At 43.8% G+C, this 21,644-nt stretch overlaps 1 protein-coding gene across 2 annotated transcripts in view; it reads right to left on the bottom strand.

Annotated features, from left to right (window-relative positions):
• The window catches only part of LOC139477741 (cationic amino acid transporter 4-like), a 37,879-nt gene that overhangs the window by 1,001 nt on the left and 15,234 nt on the right, over positions 1-21,644 (bottom strand). For both annotated transcript variants that reach the window (XM_071260147.1, XM_071260146.1), the window contains exons 2-3: positions 1,460-3,071; positions 624-732 (exon numbers count right to left, since the gene is read on the bottom strand). In XM_071260147.1, coding sequence (XP_071116248.1) covers positions 624-732; positions 1,460-3,058 — 1,708 coding nt within the window. In that variant the 5' untranslated portion in view covers positions 3,059-3,071. The remainder of the gene's footprint in view (positions 1-623; positions 733-1,459; positions 3,072-21,644) is intronic.

Genomic DNA, 21,644 nt, shown 5'->3' with positions numbered 1-21,644 from the left:
CACCATGACACGCCATCAGCCATGTGTTTGTTTGTTTGTTTATTTGTTGTATAGCGCAGGACTAAGCAATGTTCCAGCTACAAGACGGCAGTCTGTAAAATAATCGAGTCTGGACCAAACAATCCAGTGATTGACATCATGAGCATCGATCCACGCAATTGGGATCGATGACATGTATCAACCAAGTTAGCGAGCCTGACCACCCGATCCCGTTAGTCGCCTTTTACGACAAGCATGGGTTGCTTAAGACCTATTCTATCCCGGAATCTTCACGGGTCATCAGCCATGTGTCCGTGCCTGACCATGCACGAGGCCACCCGATTCTCCCTTTGATCCTCTTTTGACCAGCACAGGCTGATGGAGACCAATGCTAAGCCGGAATCACTTCGGATTCATTGTGTTTGACCATTTGGGGAGATTGGGATAGATATAGTGATTACTTTAAAGTTGAATTGGACGGATGCCGCCATCGGACTAATACAGATTTCTGTCAGTACTAGGTCAAATTTACAGTCCCGAGTTCATCACGTTAATATTGATCGACAACTCTTACAGTGAAAAAAGAACCTCTCACAGGGCATCAGCGAGGATGGTAAGTACAGTGCTGCTCACAAACAACTCACCTACTGCCATCCAGATGGCAAGACGAATCCACGTGAGATACGACAGAGAGAACATGAGGGCGACGTTAAAGCACATCGACAGCGACGGCAGCAACGGCACCAAGGGAATCTGAAAAGTACATTTTTCTCAAATTAGGAGATATTCTTTATAATGTGTCATTGTTCTTCCCCAAAAAGTGGTCTTTTATTGCGATAAGATTAGTTTTGTACATAAATCACATTTGCGTCGTTTTTGTTCAGTGATATTATTTTTGGTTTTCTTATATGAAGATAAACACAGTCATAGCTGAAGACATCCCAAGTGTTAGGGGTATATTTCTTGCTTCTGGTTAGAGTTAGTTATTTCTATATACGACACATGATATAGCGAAGAACCGTTAGTCCGAAATTCACTCCTTCCAGAAACTTATTTTTGAAACGTCTTCACGGATACTCCGTACCCGGGAATCATTATTCCGGAATTCCTTAATCTGGGTAATTTACTGGAAGCGGTGAGGTTCAAATTAACGTGTTTGTTTGTTGGTTGGTTGGTTGGTTGGTCTGTTGTTTAACGCCGAGCTCAGCAACATTAAAAGGTATATGGCGGCGGTCTGTAAATAATCGAGTCTGGACCAGACAATCCAGTGATTAATATCATGACCTTTTAGGGCAAGCATGGGTTGCTGAAGACCTATTCTACCCCGGAATCTAACGTGTTCACTGCGTACGAATTTACCCTATGTCTCGATACCAAAGGGGACTGAGTAATTTTATTGAAATCAATTAACAATCAGATAACTGGATAAGCGTTATATGTTCTGATATATTATTTGTAATTCACAAATGAGCTACCGTACCTGGAATGTCATGAAAGCGTCGTTCTGCTCATGCGCAATAATGACAAGGTAGAAAAATACGATCCCACCCACGAACAGAATGATGAGGACAATTATCCACCAGGTGGCGCCAGTCAAATAAGGGAAGCCATATATGCACGTCACACACAGACACGTGATTAGCACGCCCATCAGAACGGTTGCCATGGTGACGCAGCTCCCTGGCTCAAATCCGCGTAGGATGGGAAGCTCCTTGAGACTTGATCTTAACTTCCCGAAATCATCATGGCTTTTGGATTTCTTCATGATAATACTCTTCTCGGACATCGCATCTTCTTCTTGAGGACCCTCCTCGGGTTTCAATTTAAACTGACATTTTGTAACTGGTTGATATCTTAGAATAATTATGCTAGCAGCAACTATAGTGTAGGCTAGAAGAGTACCTATGGACATAAACTCGACAAGAGTTTCAATCTCGAATAACAAGGCCCCTAAAGCTGCTAGAAAGCCGAACACCGCTATAGACCAAACTGGGGTTTGGGAGCGCGGATGAACACGTGCAAATATGGAGAAAAGTAGTCCGTCATCAGCCATTGCGTAAACTGACCGTGGCAGTGAGAAGGCCCCACCGAGAAGGGACGTGGTAATGCCGAAAAGAGTTCCAATTGCAACAATATATTTTGCCCAAGTTGCTCCATTGTACGCGAAGGCCATCGGGAAGGCTGCAGTCGGGTCAGTTTGATCAAACGGTACCATCAACGTTAAACTGATGCTGACGAGCATATACAGAACCGTGACTACAGCAAGGGCGATAGCTGTAGCAACCGGAATCGACTTCTCAGGATGCCTTGCTTCTTCTCCCGAGACGGCGATCCCCTCAAATCCTATGTATGCAAAGAAACAGGACGCAGCGCCACCCAATGTCCCACCGAAGCCAAAAGGAAAGAATCCACCTCTATTGGTGTTGGTCCAGTTGTCGATGTCGGCATAGTAGAACCCCGCACAGATGATGAAGGCAATGACAATCCCGTTCAGTATTGTAAAGGTGCTGTTGAAATGAATGGAGAACTTTGCTCCTGTACCTACAATGATGAACACAACTATAGTTATGGCCCATGCGAGGAAGTCAGGATAGTCAGATATCCAATCGTTACCCTTGCCCATGTAGCCAATCGTGGCAATAGTGCTGTTCCTTATGGCGCCGTCGAACAATGAGTCGATAGAGCCGCTCCACGCACGCGCTACTGCCGCTGCGCCAATCAGATGCTCCAAGACAACATTCCAGCCAATCACAAAGCCCCATACTTCTCCAACGGTGACGTAAGTGTAGGAATAGGCCGAGCCGGCCTTTGGAACCCTGGCTCCGAACTCGGCGTAACAAAGAGCGGAAAGGAGCGCAGCTACTCCGGCGAAGAGATACGAGAGAACGGCGGAGGGTCCAGCTTTGTTATGAACGACTGTTCCGGTGAGTACGTATATTCCTGCTCCGATCATGTGACCGATCCCAAGCATGGTGATATCGAAGGTGTTGAGACATCGTCGTAGAGATGTCTCATGGAAGTCGTCGTTGATGGTTTTAGTCCGCGTTATCCTACCGATGAAACGTTGAAGCGCTGACATCTTGAATGGTGGTCTGGAATAGAGAAACAGTTAGTTAGATGGGTACCCGGCAGGGCTTGGGCAATGCTTAAATCAACTTACAATACAGCGTGATAGACTTTGATTCAGTTTATACATTTAAAATCGAATGTGTCCAATGAATGTTTGCAGCTTTCTTCCCGATGAAATCAGAGAACCAAATCATCACAGAAGTTGTAACAGTAAATACGTTTATAACGAACACGCTTATAACGAACTTCCGGATATAACGAACTGTTTCATCGTCCCGTCCATTTTGTGTGTACAGTAGACTACAGTTATAACGAACTCAAAGGGAAACTAATTTTAGTTTGTTGTAACCGTAGTTCGTTATAAGCATATATACAGCATAACTACAGCAAATAGTCGTGACCAAAAAGTAAGTTCGTTATATCCGTCAGTTCGTTATAAGCGTGTTCGTTTTAACCTACTGTATATGTTGTACAAATGCTTATAACGAACTACGGTATAACGAATTAAAATTAGTGGTCCCTTTGAGTTCGTTATAACCGTAGTTGACTGTACATTACAGTCCATCCTGAAAACAATCCTTTCCAGCAGAGTGATAATGATGAATATATCGGCACACATCCGAAAGAGTGAGTGAATGTTGTTTTACGCAAAAGTCACAGATATATGATAGTGGCATGTAAGCCGGTGGTCGACAGTGATCAACAATGGGGCACGATTGCACACCATCAGCAAGGTCAGACATTGTAGCCAGATGGGCCCGTTTCACAAAGCGCTCCAACTATTGCAACTCCCATACTCTAACACCGACTTACGACAGTCGTACTGCTAAACACGCTCTTTGTAACGATGCCCTGTATTATACACCACCTAGGCCCCGTCCCACAAAGCGATCCTACAGCTAAGACGGTCGAAACCCCCATACTTTAACACAGACTTATGGCGTTTGTGACTCTCAGATCGCTTTGCGAACGGTCCAAGGGTCTTCATTAGTCGGCTCCCGCGACAAGGAAGGGGGGTTTGGGAGCAACATGACTCAGATATCCCCATGGATATGCACACATCTCACTAACTCAAACGTCTCCTTTGTGCAGAAAAAGGTTCAGCAGGAGGTTCCATTCAATCACCATCCAGAATTGTAAGGTTTCAAACACAGTCAATATCACCCCCAATGGCCATCCCATTATCCACCACTCTCACCTTGCACACAATAGTCAAGAGCGATCACATTTGAAATAACTCACTGAGGAAATCGACTTCAGTCGATATTTCAAATTTGATTTGAAAGGAAGCTTGCAAAATGCAAATTGATTAAAGTGCACGCAAATTGGTAATAGTATTTAAATATCGAATTATTAGCTCGATTTCACCGGAAGATTGCATGACGTTCTGTATTAACTACTGGGGGTTAATTCTCTCGCTAACCTTCCATGTAAGTTGATTTTATTCGCTTTTACCTCGTTAAACCGTGTGGTAAACTGTATGATGAATAAGTTGAGATGCACTGGTATTCCGTATTTCTATAACAATTAAACTGTCTCTGTGGTCCAGAGCGAGCGTCAGCCCGGAAGTTGGTGCTTCGATGCCCTGGCCGCGTCCTACCAAGCTACGTTAAAAAATGGTACTTGTACCAGTCCGGACAAGGCCCCACTCAGACACAGTATACTGACTCCGAGCCGACCATTCCTTGTCTTATCCCCTAAATGCCGAGCACCAGGCAGGGTAACAACATGTACCATCTTTACGTCTATTGGAATGACGCGGTCGGGGATCGAATCCCTGACCTTCCGTTCTCCGAGCGGACGCTCTGCCAGTCGACCACGGAGGCGGTCTTAGTATCATCGGCCGAGGGAAGATATTAGTATCTGCAAACACAGGCACGTGTCTTTCCATGCGTGAGGGCCACTTACTGATATCTATCACGAAGCTGTGTCCGGTATGCGTCAGGGGCGATCCCTAAGAGAGACGTTCTTCGCGGTGTCATTCCCAGTCTGGGTAGCCATCACTCACGGATATAATCGATTACGGCAACCATTTACCACAGAAATCTAGTTTTCCATTCTTCCTCAAGTTGCTATGCCAACAGACTAAACTGTAAACTCTATCATGGATCTTCCATCATAATTACAGCAATTGGTGAGGTGGGGTGGCTTAAACGATCTCTCAAACACGTGACGACCGTTCACGCTGACATGCGGTGAACATCCGTGTACTGAGAGTGTAATTATGGAAATCCCTTAAATTCCGTTACTAACCAGTGACATGTCTCCCACACACGCAATAAGACCATGAGTAATGTCAACAAGGGTCATGTTTGTTTTTGTTTTTGTTTAACGCCGCACTCAGCAATATTACAGCTATATGACGGCGGTCTGTAAATAATCGAGTCTGGACCAGACATTCCAGTGATTGACACCATGAGCATCGATCCACGCAAATGGGATCGATGACATGCATCAACCAAGACAGCGAGCCTGACCACCCGATCCCGTTAGTCGCCTCTTACGACAAGTTAAATCGCCTTTTACGGCTAGCATGGGTTGCTGAGGACCTATTCTACCCCGGATCTTCACGGGTCTGTTCACATAAGTACAAACTGTTTTAACATTTTTAAAAATGATGTTCATATTTGATGTGCGATGACATTCGCAGATGTAACGACTGTAAGTGTGCGATTTGATGTTGTTTAATGCCGCAATCAGCAATGTTCCCGCAATATCAGGGTGTCCCGTTAATTATAGAATCTGTGGATGCAAACTGATGACTGAAAGAATGAACAGCAATCTACGTCACCGGGGTACGATGACGCCAACCAACCACATCATCGAGTCTGACCACCCGATCCCCATTTTAGTCGACTGTAACAAGCGTGAGATACGAGGGTAACAAGCGTGAGATACGAGGGTAACAAGCGTGAGATACGAGGGGCCTTCCCTGACCTTGAATTCCACATGGAGAGGCCATCTTGAGTGATGGAAGTCAAGCTGGCTTCTGCACAGCTGACCCTTATCTGATGCACCGCAAGGGGCACTGATGGATGATGGGAGGCACGCGATTTCATACTGCAGTTTCAACCCATAGCGTGACGATTATTAAAAGGACTGGATTTAAAAAATACCATTAGTCTTGAGATCGTGCGTTGTTTCTATTTGAGTGATCAGTCACGTCGCAGATATTTTCACCATCACTGATGCTTAAAAAATCGACATGTTAGTTATCATAATTGTCGATATGTTAGTATTATATAAAACGCCAATGACAGAAAATAACCAGTCTCCATTATCGTCCGAAAAGGAACACCAGCGATGAAATTTACATGAATGGATCACGGAAAGTCAGTAATGACACCAGGTGTTCTCGAGGAATGTACTTTGTTTATTTATTAATGCCTCCTGTAATTATTATATTTGTTTACTACTCTTAAGTACGAGGACGTTGATGTTGTTCCACGCCGCAATCAATAATATCCCAAATATGTTACGTGGGTAGTGAGTGAGTGAGTAGGGTCTTACAACGTCGTTAGCAACATTACAGCGGTATATGTCGGAATGACATACCAAGACTGGCTTTCACATATCTTACAGTTGTGGCGAATCGAACCCGCGCCATCGCGTGATGGACGTATTTAGCACTAGGCTACACCATATCCCAACGGAGCTTGAAAATAATCGAGTCAACATATACGGGCCAGACAAATTATTGGTTGGCAATGTGAATAACGATCTATGGTTTGACCCATTATGGCTGGCGACAATTAAGGTCGCGCAATGTAAATACCCTACCCTCACCATGGACTCTCACGACAATTGGTGCAGGAAACGAGGGCCGGTGAACACGGTTCAAACAGAGTTCATACAGGGTCCATACAGGGTTCATACAGAGTTCATACAGGGTCCATACAGGGTTCATACAGGATTCATACAGGGTTCATACAGGATTCGCTCGAAAATGTCAGGATCCCTACACATGGGCGCCAAGCGTGCTCCTCTTCTTGCTGTTCTGTTTCTTAATGCATATGAATTACAGTAAACTACGGTTATAACGAACACGCTTATAACGAACTGACGGATATAACGAACTTACTTTTAAGTCCCGACTTTTTGCTGTGGCTATGCTGTATATATGCTTATAACGAACTACGGTTATAACGAACTAAAATTAGTAGTCCCTTTGAGTTCGTTATAACCGTAGTTTACTGTAGTTTAACTTAAGTTCGGGTTTGTCGATGATCTGATATCACTCAGTGATGCTCAAATAGCCAATTTCCTAGCACTGATTACCCACATGTACAAGGTGAGGTGAGGTGAAATGGGGTTTAACGTCGCGCCCAAGATTATTGCACTTATATAGCGACATGCATGTACGTGAGTGTGTTTGTGTGGCTGCTTTTACTAGTCCGGACTGATGCCGATTTATAGTGCTAGCTCACTGAGATATCATGCCGCAGTTTAACATGAATACCCCACTCAGACACAGTATACTGACTCCGAGCCGACCAGTCCTTGTTTTAGCCCCTTAATGCCGAGCGCCAGACAGGGTAAGAACAAGTACCATATTTTAACGTCTTTTGGTATGACGCGGCCGGGGATCGAACCCCGGACCTTCCGCTCTCCGGGCGGACGTTCTACCACTAGACCACGGAGGCGGTCCCCACATGTACAAGGAATAAAAAATACCAGTACAACCGCCTGATCTGTTTCATATTTAGATCTATGCAGACAGATTCGGGGTGACAAAAACTCCCAACAAGACTGCATGACAAGAGGTATTTCTTCAAGTTTCCAATAGTCGACTTTCCCTTCATATCGATCATCATTCCTGCAGGGCCGGTCGGGTAGCCTAGTGGTTAAAGCGTTCGCTCGTCACGCCGAAGACCCGGGTTCGATTCCCGACATGGGTACATTGTGTGAAGCCCATTTCTGGTGTCCCCCGCAGTGATATTGCTGGAATATTGCAAAAAGCGGCGTAAAACCATACTCACTCACTCATTCCTGCAGCTCAAACCTTTGATGTCTACATTCACAACATTTGGGGTACAACCGGACATGCTTTTTATACGAAGATTTCAAATTGCGTCAAACGACCCTTGAGCAAAAGATTTTTTATTTTATTTACGACGTGTCAGCATTCGTCACCACTCTCCTCTTTCCGTAACCTGCAAGAATACTCGTCCCCCTATCGATGAATGTCATGTGCGAAAATACGACAAACCAATCAGAATGCGCGTATGATTTCAAGTTCTTCGTCAAAGAATCCCTCAGAAATAATTTTGGATTTTACATATGTCTTGCATCTAAGAATATACCCAAGGCACAGGTAAATGTGTTCAATCATACTGTATAATTCCGCATGTCCAGATGTGCATTAAATTGCATCTAAAATATATATAATATATGGGAAAATATATGTGAACCATAACGCGACGAGTTGACGATTATTTAAGGTATACCCGTTTGCGCTAAGACGGAACCCGGTCGCAAAAAGTGCCACGAGAGGGGCACGAGTCGCTATTCGGCTTGTTCCGGAATAACACGAGTTGGTCACGAATGGACGTGTCCGCTTAATGTGGGAGGAAAACCCAAATCGACGTGGGTCGTTTACCACTTTGGTGAACCCATGAGCACGGCATGGTGCTTACTAACCATATACCCTAATCAAAGAGAATCTGGGCTTGGAACCGACAAACAACGGACCCTGGCACCACGGCAATAGAATGTGAGAAGACGAGCATACATTATTCACACCCCTATCAGACAAGCTGCAAAGATGCCACACTAAATCTGTAAGGTCGTTCTAAACCAATATCTCCTCACCACAGTACACAATCAAGCATTGCCAACAGACATCTTTAGCCAAATATGTAAAAAGGACGTGGTAAATATGCCCTTCGGTACATCGCTATAATCTGTTACGATTCTGACATTTCTAAATGCCAACATAGCGTCGCTCTCACACCGGCGGTTATTGAATGAATTATTAAACAGGCAGTTATCATGTTCTACAGGGGCAATCCGGCGAAAATGCCAATATCGCTGCGAATGAAACGACGAAGACTTCCTGGAACTTGGAAGCTACACGTGAACAGGTTATGGAGACACTTTCTCATCTTACATCTAGAGTGAGGCGGAATGGGTTTTGTTTGTTTGTTGTTTGGCTGTTTGAGTGGAAGGGAAACATAGCTAGGGAGTGAATAAATGAAGTGTGAGGTGAGAGAGTGAGTATGGTTTTACGCCGCTTTTGTCAATATTCCACACACATTGTACCCATGTCGGGAATCGAACCCGTCTTCGGCGTAACGAGTGAACGCCTTTACCACTAGGCTACCGATTGACAACATGAGCATCGATCCACGCGATTGGGATCGATGACATGCATCAACCAAGTCAACGAGCCTGACCCCCCGATCGCGTTAGTCGCCTCTTACAACAAGCAAAGTAGCCTTGAATGGCAACCATGGGTTGCTGAAGACCTATTGTACCCCGGATCTTCACGGGTCCATCGGGGCACGTGGCAAATATACACGCCTTTGACACTCTCGTGACAGGAGATTTTGTTGGGGCCATAACGGTCATCTGTAGTGGCAACGTACTAGCCTCAACTTCCTTGGGCACCATGCTGCTCCATACTTAAACCACGTACCCATTTTGTCAATAAAACACACAGACATGTCCACGAGTATTATAAACATCACTTTCTAAAATGTCATGATTGTTGACCTTAGTTATTGTCACAGAATTACTCTTTCGGAAAATGGCACCTGTTTTGGTTTCTATGCCATATATTTTGTGACAGCGCCCAGGTTTCCAAACCACATGGTCAAAAAAACAAACAGGCACATAACTTACTTCTAGGTATGGATGGCTCTGTTCTCTATTCTCCAAAGGTTGACGATTTGAAAAGGTACCTCAAATGTCATCATTTATACGTCCATTTCTGGTGTCCCCCGCCGTGATATTGATGGAATATTACTATTGCAAAGAATACCGTAATGTCTCTTGTAGGAGGTTCACATTGGTGGTATGGGGCTTCGTTTAGTCAAGTCCAGGAACAATCTGCACTCATAGATTACCGTGGGTACAATGTGTGAAGTCAGTTTCTGGTGTCCCCTGACGTCATATTGCTGGAATATTGCTATTGCAAAGATTACAGTAATGTCTCTTGTAGGAGGTCCACATTAGTGGTATGGGGCTTCGTTAAGTCTAGTCCAGGAAGAATCTGCACGTGAGGTCAACAATCTCAGTGCCACGACAGACGTGTAGCCATGATAGCTATGTAATGGGTGGGATAACGTGACCTGTCGTAAAGGTGAATACAGTTCGGTGTTGGTTTCACTGTTTTTGCCACGCTTGGAACAGCATGTCAGTCAAACCATGTTATGCTATTATTAGACAGAAAACCCTAAGTCGTCGATGTTATCACCTTGATGAAACCAAGGGACACAGGTATGCTGCTGTCAGACAAAGAGTGAGTGAGTGAGTGAGTTGGGTTTAACTCCGCTTTTAACAGACAGACAGACAGTTTATTCAGTAAGAAGGCCATAGGCCCATAATACAGACAATGGTTGATTGCATGAACTACGCATGCCAAGGTAGTAGTCGATTTAAGTTTCTCTTAGCCGTTGGACTTTATATAGATATAAACATGTGTTATATACAACATCAAAGTTTTCTGATGAAAGAATTTCAGTAAAAGATGTTACAGTTTGAAACTTGATATACTGTTTAAGATACATATTTCTTAGGGCTGAATAACGCTCACATACATGTAAAACATGAAATTCATCTTCAATAAAAGATATACCATTTTCTATACAATATTTACATAATCGTTCAGTGTATGAGACATTTGTGTATCTCCCCAAGTTAATTGCAAGTTTAAACTTGCTACATCTGAAACGAGTCATACATATTCTCAGATGTACTGGTATGGGGAGTGTAAGATATTTTTCTACATTTAACAGGGATTTAAAATGTTTATGATAAAAGGTATCAGATATACTATTGATAGAACTACACCATGATTGTTGAAGGTTATCAAATAATCTTTGCTTAAAAAGATGAATAAATACCTTCACATTGCCAACATCTTGTGTTAACCATACATATCCAAAACCTAATTTAAACAAAATATTCTTAATGTGAGTAGCCCATGTGGTGCGACCAGAATGGTCCAGTGATTTGAGCATTAAATAACATTGGCGAGGCAGTCTGCGCTCGTCCAAACGCCGCTTTTAACATTATTCCAGTAATATCAAAGCGTGTCAGCTTCATGTGGAAGGAAAGCCCGAAGTGATGCAGGTCTCAGACGTTTACCACTGCGGTGAAACCCACGAGCACGGATATGGTGCTGACAAACCTAGAACCATAATCGGGGCGAACGGGGATTCGAACCCACAATCATAGGCTTCTGGCGTGCCCAAAGGACGCAACTCTGCACAGCTAATCGCGGGGCCTTGGCCACCCGTGCCCCCTGGCAGACTAAGAACGATTTAGGGACAACACTTGGAGTCAGTGATCAGCGGATCCTGTAACGGCTGACGCTTTTCCTTGCGGTGCCCTAGAAAATTCGACCACTCATTCCCCGTTTTAGTTTGACAGTGAGTGAATGTTTGACGCCGTGCACAGCAATAGCAAAGCTGTATAACAAAGCTCGTTAAGACAAGCGATCTGAGCCCTTCGACTATCGTAAGTGTATATGTATGTTAAACTAATAGAAATACCTCAATCGAAGCGCTCAAATCGCCTGGTTAAACGAGTCCCAGTCTCAGAATCTCGTCTGGAGAGTGCTCCAAGTTCGGTACAGCGGATGATTGCTTTGAAGAATGTTACCATGTCAACGATATGAGTAAACAGACTGTTTCAGTAATAGCCACTGTCATTCAGTAACAGATACTAGTACTGCATCGGGAGAGACATTTATTCACTTAATTGCCCAGAAAACAGTTTATATTCCACAAGCAACGATCATTAATGAATATCGCAGACACCCGGCACATGTAATGATACAAGTTCATGGCAGATTAAACTCGTGTGCATCAAACATGTTGTTTGAAACACAAACTCAGTTATCCTGGACTATATTACTTTAATAATCTCACCTACAATTTCACAATACGTCAAGCTTTACTTTTACAAAGCATCGGTCAACAAATACGCTGGCGTCATTTGTCCAGACACTGTCCGTGACACGTCTCGGGTAAATGCCGCATGACGTACTGTGTATACATCCGCCGCCACCAGGCCTATCAAAACCATGCCTTTGATCATCAAGCCCCATTTCTGGTCGTCCCTTTTGCTTGTGCGAATTTTATTTTACAGATGAGAACAATCAGTCGCAATTTTGTAATTGGGAGGTCATTAAAGTACAGTGTTTATTTTAACCAAATCGCAGTGTACGTTGTAATCGAATCTGACCCGTGAAGATACGAGGTAAAATAGGTCTTCAGTGAACCATGCTTGTCGTAAAAGGCGACTATGCTTGTCGTAAGATGCGACTAACGGGATCGGGTGGTCAGGCTCGCTGACTTGGTTGACGCATGTCACTGATCCCAATTGCATGGCTCGATGCTCATGGTGTCAATCACTAGATTGTCTGGTCCAGACTCTATTTACAGACAGCAATATTCCAGCTGTATGACGGCTGAGTGCGGCGTTAAACAACAAAAAACAATGTAATCGTTCAGTGATGACACCAGGGCCCACTTGCACAAAGCGATCTTAGCGCTAAGATGATTGTAGTTTGTTGCCTGACGTCATACATCAGCACGGCTGCCCTGCGACGGCAGCATACAAACACACCAGACAATCAAGTGATGGACAAGAAATCCAGTCACACGATAGCGCATTTACTGACCTTTTTTACTGAATAAAAAACGACATGTTAATTTTGAATTACGCCTGTTGTAAACAAGTGCGTGGATTCTGCTGCTTAAAAGTGAAGAAAAACTTTTAAAATTATGTTCGACTTGCAACACAGTAGGGAGCAGTTTTTAAGTCTCAGCCAAAACATTTCTTTTGCAGTTGACATAATTGAAACGAAAGGGAGAGCGGAAACATCGAAAAGACACTAAACTTGGTAATTAAATTCACATTTAACCTTAATACAGTAAACTTCGTTTGTAACGAACACGCTTATAACGAACTGACGGTTATAACAAACTGTAGTTTTGGTTCCGGCCATTCCCTGTTTATGTGCTGCATATATCCGTATAACGAATAATCACTAATTAACTTAGTGGTTCCTATGCGTTGGTAATAACCCTACTTTACTATACTATATACAGAATTATTCCACGCAACAAACATGTACACTAAACCACGTCCCTTAACACTAAGCCAAACACACACGGCTGGTCCGTATTGATCAGTAGTAGCAGTGCTGCATGTACATCCCCGCTGCCGGGCGGACGTGTAATTACCAGAACCCTTGCTCCCGCAGTTTGTTATAGCTTGTTATACACTGTCAGCCTAATGGAGACACGTTACAAATAACTCCACCGTGGCATGTGGCTGACACTGTTACTGACTACACGTGGCACAGCGAGCCTCGTTATCTCGAAGCCCTTGTGAACATCGAATATATTTGAGCGTTCTAAACAAACAGAATGATGAGTTCAAGACAAAAGGGGTGATGAGTTCGAGACAAACGGAGTGATGAGTTCGAGACAAGCGAAGCAGAGGATGAATTCGAGACTAGCGAAGCAGAGTGATGAGTTCGAGATAAGCTGGGTGATGAGTTCGAGACAAGCGAAGCAGAGTGATGAGTTCGAGATAAGCTGGGTGATGAGTTCGAGACAAGCGGAGCGATGAGTTCGAGACAAACGGAGTGATGAGTTCGAGACAAACGATGTGATGACATGACTCACGATGCCGCTTGGTATTCTGTTCTTTCGAGAACATTAGGGTACATGGAAGTCGACTTAAGGGAGTTCGAGTTAACGATGTTTCACTTCAGTACAAAAAGGTCGTAGTTCAATGTCAATGTATGCAGTTTAGAGAAGGGATGAGGACAGATAAATGGTTCGACAGTTCAAACATTTGAGGTAGTATTTGGAGGACATATTCATGGTAGGGATTACCACACAATATACATTTGTATCATGGTAGCCAGAATTTAAGCCCAACACGATAGTCAAGCCGTCTGCAAATGGGACTCTGTGTGTTTCTTACGTCCCTGACCGCCTCCGTGGTCTAGTGGTAGAGCGTCCGCCCTGAGGGCGGAAGGTCCGGGGTTCGATCCCCGGCCGCGTCATACCAAAAGACGTTAAAAGATGGTACTTGTTCTTACCCTGTCTGGCGCTCGGCATTAAGGGGCTAAAACAAGGACTGGTCGGCTCGGAGTCAGTATACTGTGTCTGAGTGGGGTATTCACGTTAAACTGCGGCATGATATCTCAGTGAGTTAGCACTATAAATCGGCATCAGTCCGGACTAGTACAAGCAGCCCCACAAACACACACACGTACATGCACGTCGCTATGTAAGTGTAATAATCTTGGACGCGACGTTAAACCCCATTTCACCTTCACCTTCTTACGTCCCTTCGACCCCAAGTTACCGCGCAAGTCTCGCTAAAAAATATACATATTTTTTGTACATCCACACATTAACATCCATGCACATAATCACCTTCTGGAAAAGAATAAAATAACCCTAAGCAGAGATCTTTCTACATTTTCCGAAAAAGACTGTCGTGAAATACCATTCACCCTCTGCACTCTTGAACTAAACTAAATGGCCAGCTGCGTCTGAAAGCCCGTCTACTGTAGTCAAGAATACACTCATACTGGCATATATATTGGTGATTTTCGCTACATTAACTAGGTTTACTAAGTAGGTCTCCGTGTAATGCACATGATAATGCATTATCGCTTGGGGATGCAGACCTTTCGGAGGCTGTCATATGAGCCAATCGGTAACAGCCGGGGTGGTATATATATAGAGAATCTCACCAGAGTGTCTTTTGATATCATATATATCAACAGAAGTTGATAAAAGTGGACAAATTCCGAGGCTTGCCGAGGATTTTTGCCACTTTTATCAACGAGTGTTGATATATTTGATATCAAAAGACACGAGGGTGAGATTTTATTTATCATCCAACATCATTCTTCCAACTTTTTCAATTTGTAGACAGTAATTAGCAGTGTCTTCAGTGTAAAAAGTACTGCAAACAGCTTCAGTAGCAGAGCCATTAGTGATGTCATTTGATTGTGACGTCATGGTAACCATATCTGCAAAGCATTGTGATGTAATTTCATTGCAGCGATATCTACAGTGTAGATATCGCTTGATCTCATCCAAGCGATATCTCCTGTGGGAACCAGTTTTGGATGATAAATGCTGGTGCAGAATCACGGACCTATCAGGGTTGTTTCCACCAAGTCACCACGCATAAAGGAGCTATGGTACCCTCAGTTACTTGCTGGAACTGTTCCGTGATGGCCAGAGAACCATGCTAACAGGAGAATTCCACTTGTGAAACACAATGCTTTTGAACGTTGAGTTTTTTGGAAATATAATCAATTTGGGAATTGTTCATTTCAATGGCAAGACATGGTGAATGGTTATTCACATTAATGAGGTGCTTACAGATTAAGGATGATGCACCCGTTATTCGGCAGGATTGCTTCAGCGATCGTAAGTGCAAAGCTCTGGGAATATTTCATGCTGGGTTACCATTCTTGGTCACAGATATGGATTAATTCAAACTGTATGTTTGTACGCTTAAATTTTGGATTAAAAAAAATTACATCGTATATTGTGACATTGATCAAGGAAATCTCAACTACTGCGTAGGTGTGTTTGGATCACCCCTTAGCTACCCTTATGGTGAGGTGAGGTGAAATGGGGTTTAATGTCACGTTTAAGATCATTCCACTTATAAAGCGACGTGTGTGTGTGCGTGCGTGCGTGCGTGCGTGCGTGCGTGCGTGCGTGCATGCGTGTGTGTGTGCATGCGTGCGTGCGTGCGTGCACGCGCGTCCAGGACCACGAGATTCTATGCCACAGTTTAACATGGATACGCAGTATACTGACCCGAAGCCGATCAGTCTTTTGAACACATAGGGGATGACGTCTCCCCTTTCAGAGTTCCTCTGACCTGCAAGGGTCATACACGGGAGTACCTGCACACATGATTGGCTGCTAACACACCATGTTAATAAGTCCGTGTTCGAGGACAGTTTCATTAAATTATTACACATTTCTCATTACCTTTCTTCTATGGCCATCTGTTTTTCAATACTTGGAGAATAATCAATAAGGCCTACCATATTATCCAATGAAAGCTGATCACTTTTTCTTCTGTAACTTTAAATAGGCATGAGGAACATCTTCATCCTACCACTAATAACCAAGAATGTTTGAAATTTCAAAAACAGAAATACAAAACCGATCTTTGTACTTTATATAGACATACGACAGACGCAGAGGCCGCATAGCGATCTCAGCGAGACAGTAACCGGGGGTGGTGAGGTGAGGTGAAATGGGGTTTAACGTCGCGTCCAAGATTATTACACTTATATATAGCGACGTGCATGTACGTGTGTGTGTGGGGCTGCTTGTACTAGTCCAGACTGATGCCGATTTATAGTGCTAGCTCACTGAGATATCATGCCGCAGTTTAACATGAATACCCCACTCAGACACAGTATACTGACTCCAAGCCGACCATTCCTTGTTTTAGCCCCTTAATGCCGAGCACCAGACAGGGTAACAACAAGTAGCATCTTCTAATGTCTTTTGGTACGACGCGGTCGGGGATCGAACCCCTGACCTTCCGCTCTCCGGGCGGACGCTCTACCACAAGACCACGGAGGCGTTGCAACCGGAGGTGAAGGTTACAGAAAGGGCTTTCAGATCATCCTTGCGCTAACATTGCTTTGTGGAGTGGGACCGTGGAATGGGTTCGTTAGATCAGTGTTTCAGATTGCCAGGAAACCCAGATAATGGATTCCCGGCTATAGCGATTGCCCTCCATATCTGAGCAATATCTAGGTACCTTCACACAATACTCGGTCAGTAATCACAGATGATAGATCACCTGGTTCATTCTCATTTCTGTCTGGAGGTCTGTTCCGTTTCGGTATCAGCGTCCGTTATTTTCTACATTGGATGTAGTCAACCACGTCATACCCGAAGCTGACTTTTAGAGGGGAGCTGGAATGGAGTTTAACGTCGCCTTCAAGATCGTCCCTAGGCAAGAGCGTCCACTTGCCTTTTTATCAAAGCGTTGTTTCCCACCTTGCCACCTTGCCACATCAAGCCCACTGTCCTGTGCTAAATATGAGCCCAATCAGAGAACGTTTCACAATAACAAATAACATCTGTTTGTTTGTTTGTTTTGTTTGTTTGTTTGTTGTTTAACGCCGCACTCAGCAATATTCCAGCTATATGACGGCGGTCTGTAAATAATCGAGTCTGGACCAGACGATCCAGTGATTAATATCATGAGCATCGATCCACGCAATAGGGATCGATGACATGCATCAACCAAGTCAACGAGCCTGACCACCCGATCCCGTTAGTCGCCTTTTACGACAAGCAGTCACCTTTTACGGCAAGTATGGGTTGCTGTAGACCTATTCTACCCCGAATCTTCACGGGTCTAATAACAACATCTACAACTGGTACACCTTCGGATGTAGGTGATTTATGCTGCCTGTCTTTGTCTTTTTCATACATTTCCCAACGATTGCCTATGTTTTTGTGTCAGGGATGAAATCGCGAATTTGTTCGTTATCTCATCGACAAGGTTGTCGCCTATGTTTGTCGCCATCTTTGTGAAGCTATACGCTATACAAGCAGCGATCTTATTGGATATCGCGTTTTCATTACAAGGGGCACAACTCGTGATCTTCGCGAGGTGGCGCCAGGATTGAGTCAAAGAGTGGCCTTGAGGTGGCAAGGGTAGAAACTAGGCTTTCATATAGGCTAGTGGACACGCTTGCCTCGGGAAGATGGAACACCCGACACAGATCTGAACTGTACATACGTTTATGAGCAATGTATCCTGCTTACATTACGTAGCAACGTGTGTTGCTGCTTGTTCTGGTCTGGACGAATGCCGAGTTAATGTGCTAGCCCACGGAGATACTATGCCAAAGTATACTGATTCCGAACCGGCGAATCCTTGTTTTATACCCTTAATGCACCAGGCAGGGTAACAACAAGTTCCATCTTTCGAGGAATTTGGGAATGAAGCGACTGGGATACGAACCACCTTCCGCTCTCCAGGCAGACCCTCTGTCCACTAGGTCACGGAGGCGGTCACTGACTTTTACATGTTTACGGTAGTACATCAGAGCCTTATAAAGGCGGCGGTGGTGTAGCCTAAAGGTCATCGCACCGAATTCCCGGGTTCGATTCCCCACATTGGAACATTGTGGGAAGCCCATTCCTGATGTTCCTCCTACAGTAAACTACGTTTGTAACGAACACGCTTACAACGAACTGACGGATATAACGAACTATTTCTTGGTCCTGTCCATTTGCTGTATGTATGCTGTACATATGCTTATAACGAACTACGGTTATAACGAATTAAAATCAGTGGTCCCTTTGAGTTCGTTATAACCGTAGTTTACTGTATTTATACTTGGATGTTGCTACCAACGGCATAAAACATGCTCACTCAACTTAAATGCGAAATTTTACTTATTCTATCATTCAGAACACTTTCGCTGAATAAATAGGCCAAACCTTGAAATTTCATAACCGAGTTGTGAGTTGTGTATTGAAGAATATTTCAATTATATCACAGCATGTCAACTTATTGCAGCAGGTAAATTGCAAGTCGAATTAGAATCACGCCCCGGGTTACAGGATTGTTCGGAAATGGAAACAAAACGGTTTAGGAAAGCACTACAACCTCAGATACAGAATAAATACCGAGTCAAAGTCACTCTTAATACGGCATTCAAAAGTATTTTTAAAAGGGTTTCTTACTCGTAAAACTATCATTAATTTAAATAAATTTTACATAAGCTCGCAATTCATAGGATTAATCACTGTGTGTTTGAAACACCTGTCTATTTCAGCTGCTAGGTGATAGGATTGAGTGACAGGCGCTTGTATTATGTGAATGATATCTTGTCCGATCATGCGATCATTGCGGTTTAAGTTGCGCATGCATAACATTGGTAAGGTATTACTAACTATGCTGTGGAAGTGATATGAATGCACAGTATCTGATACTGAACAGTTCTGACAGGGCTCGGCTAACTCGGTGACTTATGAGTCACATATTGTAACTGTTTGATGACAGTAGGCACTTTGTTAAAGTCGCTAAAAGTAGGGGTTGTCTCAAAAGTCGGAAGGAGAAGTAACTTTACTGCAAGAGTGGGTAACTTTACTACAGGAGAAGGTAATTTTACTGCAGGATTGGGTAATTTTACTTCAGGGGAAGGTAACTTTACTGCAAGAGTGAGTAACTTTACTGCAAGGGTGGATAACTTTACTTCTGGAGTAGGTAACTTTACTACAGGAGCAGGTAACTTTACTGCAGGTAACTTGACTACAGGAGCAGGTCACTTTACTGCAGAAGTAACTTTACTGCAGGAACAGGTAACTTTACTGCAGAAGCAGGTAACTTTACTGCAGAAGTAACTTTACTGCAGGAGCAGGTACCTTGACTACAGGAGGAGGTAACTTGACTACAGGAGCAGGTAACTTTACTGCAGGAGCAGGTAACTTGACTACAGGAGCAGGTAACATTAATGCAGGAGCAGGAAACTTTACTGCAGGAGCAGGTAACTTTACTGCAGGAGCAGGTAACTTAACTACGGGAGCAGGTAACTTTACTGCAGAAGTAACTTTACTGCAGGAACAGGTAACTTTACTACAGGAGCAGGTAACTTTACTGCAGGAGCAGGTAACTTAACTACAGAAGCAGGTACTTTACTGCAGGAGCAGGTAACTTAACTACAGGAGCAGGTAACTTTATTGCAGGAGCAGGTAACGTTACTACAGGAGCAGGTAACTTGACTACAGGAGCAGGTAACTTTACTACAGGAGCAGGTAACTTTACTGCAGGAGCAGGTAAATAGGAACCCTCAAGTATTAAAGAATCCTTCACTTGGAACTTCAAGGGGGTGCGTTTGTAGTGCAAGAAATTCGGGGAGGGGGCCATGAGAGTGGAATGGGGGTGAATGTTTTATCAAATATTTGTCATTGGCTCGATAGTTTGTTTGTTTGCTTCTTATTCAACTCCGTACTCAGCAGTATTCCAGCTATATGACGGCGGTATGTAAATAATCGAGTCTGGACCAGACAACCCAGTGATGGATATCATGAGCATCGATCTTAGCAATTGGGATACGATGGCATGCATCAACCAAGCTAGCGAGTCTGACGTCCCGATTTCGTAAGTCGCCTCTAACGACAAGTATAGTCAGTCACCCGTTGTGGCAAGTATGGGTTGCTGAAGACCTGTTCTCTTTGGCCCGAAGGCAACATATAGACGATTAGCTAGAATATCAATATTGATGAAATCTTGCGGAGTGCGATGGTAAACAACAAACAATAGCTATCGCACTGCTTGTATAATAATGACAATGACCCACATAGTCACCCCAGGCTAAAGCTGTTTTATAAAACACATAATTGCTAAAGTTTTTAACAGAATTTATTTGTCAAGCGAAACCGACTATTTATAAGAGCTGCTGGTGAGACAGAGCTGTCAGGGTGTCTGTTTTTAAACTCCGTCGTTTTTATACGTCCAGCGAAGATGCTTTTGTGTCCATTTCGGCAATAAAATGACGAGTACAGTCATTTCTTAAATGTTGAATGAACGGACGCCGCCACCGCACACAGACAACCAACGCCGCCTCCCCCCTCCCCCTCCCCTTAACTGAATGGAATTCAGATTGTAATTTAACATCTATCTTGAATATGTCTCCCTTACTATCATCTAACACTGCACGTCGCCAAATCCTGGATGCCGTTATACAAAGCGATCTTAATACTGAGGTGATCGTAACCCCCTAGTCCTGCACCTTGACCGTGGAATATATTTATTTTATGAAAAAATAATAATCTAGAAATGCATACAAAAGCAAGTCTAGCCAGCTCAAGCTAGCTCTATTCCACACAGGGATTTTTTTATATTTTTAGAGTCACGAAGGATATTGTGTAATATAAGATTTCAGAGACTAAATGTTAGTCTAGTAACTTCCATGCCTTATCTCACGTCAGTCGTACAGTGCCAGGTGTTTCGTACTGCGGCACCCAGGTCACATATTGGAACCACCATGGTTCATTAAGGGCCACGACCTCACCAGCTTCCAGTCATTAGCCCGAGGAGCAACCTTCGGCGACGGGTAACGGTACACACTCAGTCGGGACATGCACTGTAACCATTGATTCGTCAATTTAGTCGGCTTCAGCCTCTTACTGGAGATCCATAGCTTATTTGAACCACGGTACTGATTCTGGAATTTCCTAAACCGCATCCATTAATTACACTATTCATCACTTAATGTGTGGTGGGTTTTGGTATTCGGGTAAGGGAGGTCTTATAGTATTCGTATTTGGGGGGCTTATGGCATTCTGGTGAGGCGCGTTTTTACGGAATTCGGGTGAGGGGGCGGCGGGGGTACG

This window comes from Haliotis cracherodii, unplaced genomic scaffold (assembly GCF_022045235.1).
Source record: "Haliotis cracherodii isolate W230 unplaced genomic scaffold, xgHalCrac1.p SCAF_35, whole genome shotgun sequence".
NCBI classification, from domain to species: Eukaryota; Metazoa; Mollusca; class Gastropoda; order Lepetellida; family Haliotidae; genus Haliotis; species Haliotis cracherodii.
This window is presented reverse-complemented; position numbering and strand designations above follow the sequence as displayed.